The sequence below is a fragment of the Paramormyrops kingsleyae genome, chromosome 9 (genome assembly GCF_048594095.1).
Source record: "Paramormyrops kingsleyae isolate MSU_618 chromosome 9, PKINGS_0.4, whole genome shotgun sequence".
In the NCBI taxonomy this organism is placed as follows: Eukaryota; Metazoa; Chordata; class Actinopteri; order Osteoglossiformes; family Mormyridae; genus Paramormyrops; species Paramormyrops kingsleyae.
In genome coordinates this window covers 24,550,842-24,557,743 of record NC_132805.1, presented here as the reverse complement: position 1 = coordinate 24,557,743, position 6,902 = coordinate 24,550,842, and the positions used below count along the sequence as shown (strand labels likewise).

The 6,902-nt window shown below is 35.6% G+C and overlaps 1 protein-coding gene across 1 annotated transcript; it reads left to right on the top strand.

The window, feature by feature from the left end:
- Nucleotides 1-244: 244 nt before the first annotated feature.
- On the top strand, nucleotides 245-6,687 carry LOC111855603 (uncharacterized). Its single transcript, XM_072716596.1, has 11 exons — nucleotides 245-258; nucleotides 1,178-1,257; nucleotides 1,363-1,461; nucleotides 1,606-1,743; nucleotides 1,879-2,015; nucleotides 2,201-2,337; nucleotides 2,425-2,518; nucleotides 2,662-2,994; nucleotides 3,123-3,288; nucleotides 3,369-3,496; nucleotides 3,804-6,687. Exons 3-11 carry the CDS (start codon nucleotides 1,368-1,370, stop codon nucleotides 4,125-4,127), a joined length of 1,551 nt encoding a protein of 516 aa, XP_072572697.1. The 5' UTR covers nucleotides 245-258; nucleotides 1,178-1,257; nucleotides 1,363-1,367; the 3' UTR covers nucleotides 4,128-6,687.
- Nucleotides 6,688-6,902: the final 215 nt, after the last annotated feature.

The following is a 6,902-nucleotide window of genomic DNA, read 5'->3' as shown; positions in this document are numbered from 1 at the left end:
CACAGCAAAATCAGCAGTGTTAATTTTTCAGGGTTAGATTAAAGTGTTGACAAGTAGTGTTGAAACAACACTAAGCATACTTGATTGTGCACTGTCAGTGTCAAAGTTACGATAGAGTTGGTGCATTTTTGTAGTGTTAATACAACAACTCTTCAAGAAGGTTAATTTGCCACGCCCTTCTTCGCGAGGGTTTGTTAAGGACTGAGACGTTGGTGGCAAGCGCCATTTTCGACGAGCACGGAAAGCCCGCGAAATAACGTAAGTGTTTGTAATTTACATTTGCACAAACATATGCATTTATATAAACGCTTTTAAAACGACTTCTCATTTCAGATATATTTTAATATATAAAATGAGTAACATATGTTTAAAATGTAAGAAAAAATATATTTTAGCGTCCTACAGTTCCGTATGCATGGTGGACTGAAACGGAAACCGGTAAGTTAGCCGTTTTAGACGTCTGTATTGATGAATATAATATATAATGTTATCCACGTCTTCTTAATAGGTATTGTTCGTAACATGCGAGGAAATTGTCAAAATGCTACTATTTTTATTACTTAAATAGTGATGTAGGCGCTGCAAACTTCATTAATCGCCGTCTTCTCCACAATTTTAGGACCGAGAAATACAGTAGCCTATAAACAATGTTTTGCTCATCGTTGTTTTTGTCAGGGCATGTATGGATCCTTGAAGTCTTTGAAATGCTTAAATTGTAATGCGTTTCGAAGATTTGAAAAGTATTTGGATAACATTGGAGCATATACACAGTATGTAGTGATAAGATATGTTTCCACCAAAATCTATTGCATAATGTGTATTTACAACGTTAGCACAGTGTGGTGTTTAAATTGTTTTAAAGTGCATTCAAAAAGTCAGCTAAAGTGTTTTGATTCGGTATGCGGTGATTTATTGTAATTCGGTGATTTATCTTGATAAAATGACTAATTTCTAGTGTATACTGTATGTAGACATATGTAGTCAAACAACTATAAGGGACTGAAAAATGTAATGTTGTTGGTTTAGCTTGAAAGTGCAAAGGTAAATCTGGACACATTTAGTGTGGTGTTAAACTTAAATGGGTTTGCTATTTAATATTAAAGGTTAGATTAAAATGTAATATGATTATTCAAGTTTTATCTAAATACAAATCTTGTGAATTTGTTTTGGAATGCAGTTTGGAAGATTCTGGCACTCATTTTGTTGATCTTGGTAGTGTTACTCATTGCTGTGTGGTGGTTTTGCAGCAAATTGGTGGTGAGTTATTATTATTATTATTATTATTATTAATATTATTGTCTAAAATGACCAAATCCCAGTGATGCATTATGATACAATAAACAATACAAATATTGGTTTCAGGAGAAATGCTTTTGAAAGTGCGACACCAAGAAAAACAGAAGTATGTGAAGGTGACAGAGACTGATGGGATATATGATTATCAGCAGTTCAACCAAGCAGGTTCATCCTCTTTTTTGGTCTTTGATTTTGTAAAAGAAAGTCAATTTAATATTGTGCTGTAACTTTTTAGACATTGTGGTTAAACATCAAAACACCAGCTATATGCTCACGTTTATTGTCAAGTCTTTGTCACTCTTTTTCCAGTCAAAGAAAAATTTGGCTTGCCACAAGATGCTGAAATTATTTACAAGGATGAGTCAGGGACAGAAGTTGATGAGGACATCTTTGGAGATATTCTACAGAAAGGCGATGAGGTTTTGTTGAGAGCTTATTTGAATGATGGTAATTTATTATCTACATCAACCTGCTTTGGCATTTTTCATTAATAGTCATTAAAAACAGTTAAGGATTAACTTTCTGTTGTGAAATCATAACACAAAAATGTAGCCTTTAAGATTGCCTTTCTGTTTTTTTCAGATTCGTCAGATTTATCTTGCTCAGAGGCATCGTTCTCCTCTGCTTCAACTGTGGTGCTTGCTGAAAGCCCTTGTCAGAGTGTGGAAGACTTCCCAAGCAAGAAAATGAGGCATGATGATAGGGAAACTGCAAAAAGTGTAAGAGTCCATTGACATGTTAAAAACTTTGTAGATATGCAGCATAGTCTATTTAGATGACTTTTAAATAATCCTTGGTTTATGATATGGTAACCTAGTTTCAACCTTGTTCTGTTTGGGGTTTTTTATTGAGTGATATGCAGTATAGTTCTGTATGTGACTATCATGTTGTATATGTTACACAGATGGTTTGTGCTACACTGAACTCTAAACCAGGGGGTGACAAGGTCCTGAATGAGTATGACAAAACTAAGAGCCTGTCAGACAGCACCAGGAGACAGCTAGTGAATATTCTTGTTGCTGACATGGTTGAGATCCATGGGTATGTGTTTAAAGGTTAACTATTAAAAATGGAATTTGTTCCATGGATATATTTGTTCCGTATATTTCATGGTTTTTATGTTTTCAGGCGAGTACCCCCTCAGAATGTGCGCATCAAATATGCTCAAGGAATTGTGGCCTTGTTTCCATATCTAGAGGATCCTTTCTCAAAAAATGGATATGTAAGTTTACACCTATGTATACTGGTAGAATAGTGGTTAAAGAAGTGCTTGTTACTGGTTACTGGAACAGAAGATTACAGCTACTGCTGAGAAAAGGTTTTACATTTATATGTATATGTAACTTGATTTATCTATTTTTGCAGGAACATTTCTATGATCCAGCAAGTGGAAGCGGCTATCTTGCTTGGCGTTTGAAAACTGTTCAGCGCAACACCACCATGAACTTAAAAAGTGGCAAACCAGCTCCAGAATATGGTGGCCCACAGGTTCAGCGGAGCCCTGTTACCACTCAACAGCAGCTCACTGGTGATGAGTGTCGTGAGGCAATATCTATCCTAAACCATTCCTCGGATCAGACCGTTGTACGGGAGAAAATGAAGGCTACTTTTGAATACCGACAAAATTTAGTTCATGATGCGGATAAGTCCACGGACATTTTGGATACCTTCCCTAGGTTTCTTGACACAGTTGGCCTTGTAAGTGATATTTTTATACTTATTCAGAAGTTTCTGGTGATCTTGTTGAAGTATAAGGAGTTGAATTTGTAAGAAGGTGATGGTAAGAAGGATTTTGTGTTGATGCTGTTTTCATCTTCTGATTTAAGATTGAACAAGACTTCATCATGATGTTTGGAGAAGAGACAGCTGGAAAATTTCTTGCAAAGTGGCCAACATTCTTTAGGCCACGAGTACTTGAACAGAGTAAAGGGTTGGTTCTGAATGCCCATGTTGAAGATCTAATCAAGTCTGCACAAGGAGAAAGTGATTCTGGTAAGTACTATGTGTTGAAAAGAATTATTATTTTGAGTTAAGTTGAATCTATAATTTTTTTCGTCTTCTGACATGTTTAGGTTGGGATCGTGACCTTGCCTCTTTGTGCCTTCTGTTGCATCTTCTTCCTCCAACGGCGAAAGGTCATAAGAAGACCGCTAAAATCAGTACTCTTCAAGCAGAAGACTACTTTTTGAGGTTTCTGCAGGTATGTTTATCTGATTGGGTGTTTCGGCTATTTCATTCACTTACAGCATTGTACAAGGAGACATTTTGATTTTGCTTACTAGAATGCTGGCCAGCAACAGCCTCCTCAGTTTTGGACCACGTGCCATATCTTCTTTATTTGAAGTTTAATGCAAGGACAAACTAAATTTGATGCTTGGTATTAATGATCCATGACTTAATCTTATTTATTAGACATTAATCAAAACCTCTTTCACGATTAAAATTTCATAAAGTTGTTGTTATTATTACTGGTATTTTCTAAGAGGCTTTTGTGTGGTTCTTTACAGGTGGGGGCAAGCATCCAGACATTCCTGTCAGATATTGAACCATCTCAGCCTTTTTTGCTTTGCATTGGAGAACACAAGAAGAGGATCCAGAATTTCTATGTTATTCTGGACAATAAGGCAGTACCTTGTAAAGCACGGACATCTGTAGCAGCATTTGATGAGCTGTTCAAGGCACATTTTGTTTTCAGCACAGCATATAGTCAGGTACTTGACAGTTTTTATGTATTTATCCAAACTGCAGTGTACAATATTGATGTAGGTGCAATGAAAGAAAAGCCAAGAGTGAAGGAACTTAGAGCTAGGTTTCTGCATACCAAGACGTAAATATCTGGAATAACTGACTGATTACCAAAAATGTTTACTTGTTTTATTTGCAAGTCTCTTCATGAGAGTGTTTCATTTATTTGTCGCCATTTGAAATTTCACCATGGCTTTTACCCAGGAAAGACTTTACGTTTACATTGTGCAGAGACTGGCTGCTCATCTGTGTTTGGAACATTTTCTGGATTTAAAAAACATTTAGTTCAAGTTCATGGCACCTCTGTTCCTTATAAATCCCAAATTGGTGCACATAGATCTAATGCCGGTTTGCTTTCTACTCACGAAACAGATATTACATTTACTGAAGTTGGTGAAGGATTCTCTAGAAGTGCAGATATAAAAACTCTGTCCCCTGTGACTGAAATTAATTTAAATGATGTGTGTGGTGCTGTAGTTGCACAGTTACAAGCTTCAGGAGTTGCTCATAGCACAGTGCAAACTGTTGTTCAATCAATGGAGAACTTAGTCAGCAATATTCAAGCTAAAACAAAGGAGGCTGTTCTCAATAAGATTCCATCTGAATATTGGGAGAAAGTTGAAGACTGCTTAATATCAATAGAGAACCCTTTTTCAAATTTTAATACGGAAGCAAAGCGTCAGAAATATTATAAAAGCAAATGGGAAATTGCGGAGCCAATAGAATACGTTCTTGGTGTCAGATTTGATGTGAGACGTGACAGAACATCAGGGATATACAGTCAAGTTCCTGTACCAGAAAAGTTTGTCTATGTCTCCGTTTTGAAAACAATTCAATCAATGTTTAGAAACAAAGAAATACTTGAAGCCTTCCAACTTCCAAAACAACACACTGAAGGTCTGTATGATGATATCTGTGACGGGGAATACGTAAAAAAAAATAATCTTTTTATGTCTGAAAATAACTCATTAAAGCTTCAACTTTATTATGATGATTTTGAGACGGCAAATCCTTTGGGTTCAAAAAAGGGAATCCACAAACTTGGTTGTATGTATTTCATTTTACGAAATCTTCCCCCAAAACTTAATTCAGTTCTAATGAACATTCACCTTGTTTTACTTTTTCACTCTGATGATGTGAAGAAATATGGATTTGATGCAATTCTTAAGCCTCTTGTGGATGATCTAAAAATTCTAGAAACCCATGGAGTTCTTACTCCTTTGTCTGACACTCCATTGAAAGGAACTGTTGTTCAGGTCACAGGAGACAACTTGGCTCTGCATAGTCTATTTGGTTTTGTAGAATCATTCACTGCAACATACTGCTGCCGCTTTTGTTTGGCTGAAAAAGATGCCTTCCAGAGGATCTTTACTGAAGACCATCCTGATGTTGTTTTCCGCACCAAAGAAGCACATGTTGTGCACTGCAATGCTCAGGAAGACGGTTCAAATTTATCTTCCACTTTTGGGGTAAAGAAAGGCTGTTTGTTGAATAGCCTTAAGTTTTATCACACGTGTGAAAATTTTGCTGTTGACATTATGCATGACATTTTGGAAGGTGTGGCACAATATGAGTTGAAACTTGTCTATCAACATCTGCTGAAAGAGAATGTTATTTCTTTGACTGATTTTTGTGAAAGAATTCAATGTTTCAATTACGGATACCTTGAAAGAAAAAATCGTCCAAGTGTCTTAAAATTGGATGACAGCAAAGATCTTGGCTTAAATGCAAGTCAGGCTTGGTGTTTGTTGCGCAACACCCCACTTATTTTTGGAGATCTTTTTGCAAAAACTAATCCTGTGTGGCATCTGATTTTGTATTTAATACAGATCGCGAATATTGTTTTTTCACCCCGAGTAACAGAAGGCATGACTTTTTATCTTAAACACTTAATTTCAGATCATCATAAACTCTTTAAAACAATATTTCCTCATAAAAACTTGTTACCCAAACATCACTTTTTAGTTCATTATCCTCGCTGCATAAGAAAAATAGGGCCCGTCATTCATATGTGGTGTATGAGATTTGAAGCCAAACACAACTTTTTTAAAAGATCAAATAAAAACTTTAAAAATATCACAAAAAATCTGGTCAATACACATCAATCATATATGGCTTATCATTTTGAAAAATTTCAGTTTGAGAGATTTCAGCATGGGCCAATAAAAACAGACATGGTATGTAATCTAGAAGGGTGTGAGGTGATAATGGAAGAACTTCATTTGACTTCTTACTGTGATATTTCTACAACAAATTGGGTAAAAATGTTTGGTACTGAGTATCATATTGACATGTTTGTGTGCTGTGGACATGAGTCTGAAATGCCGGTGTTTAAGAAAATAGTAACTGCTTTTATAAAAGATGATCAGGCATATCTTTTAGTTAGTGACATTGTAACTTTGGCTTTTGATGATCATTACAGTGCTTTTTGTGTAGAGGAGAGAGCAGGTCTATTTCATGTTCTCAGTGTTAAAGACTTGTTTCACTACAGGCCTTTTGACAAGCAGTTTTCTTATAATTCAGATGGGAAGATGTATATTGTGCCTTACTGTCACCTTATTTGATTAATCTTGTCATGCAGTTCTGCATTTCTAATAAATTGTTTTTTAAAAAAACAAAAACAGTTGCCTTACTTACATAATGGTAAATGGCAGTAAAATAACTGATATTGCATTTCTATAATTCTAGCAGGGTAAAGTTCTGTTTTTGGAGTTAGAATTAATACAAATAACTATTACTACTCTGAAAAAGTGTTAGAAAGGAAAGAATTGAATTTACTCTCTCTGGTGATAAAGTGTAACACTAAACACCAGAGCTTGGTTTGAGTGTAGTTAAATTCAACTCTAATGGTGTTGTTTTTA

Coding starts and splice junctions, on each gene's coding strand:
- LOC111855603 (XM_072716596.1), top strand. CDS start 1,368: ATGCTTTTGAAAGTGCGACACCAAGAAAAACAGAAGTATGTGAAGGTG. Junction 1,744..1,878: donor GAGAGCTTATTTGAATGATG/GTAATTTATTAT, acceptor TGTTTTTTTCAG/ATTCGTCAGATTTATCTTGC. Junction 2,338..2,424: donor GACATGGTTGAGATCCATGG/GTATGTGTTTAA, acceptor TTATGTTTTCAG/GCGAGTACCCCCTCAGAATG.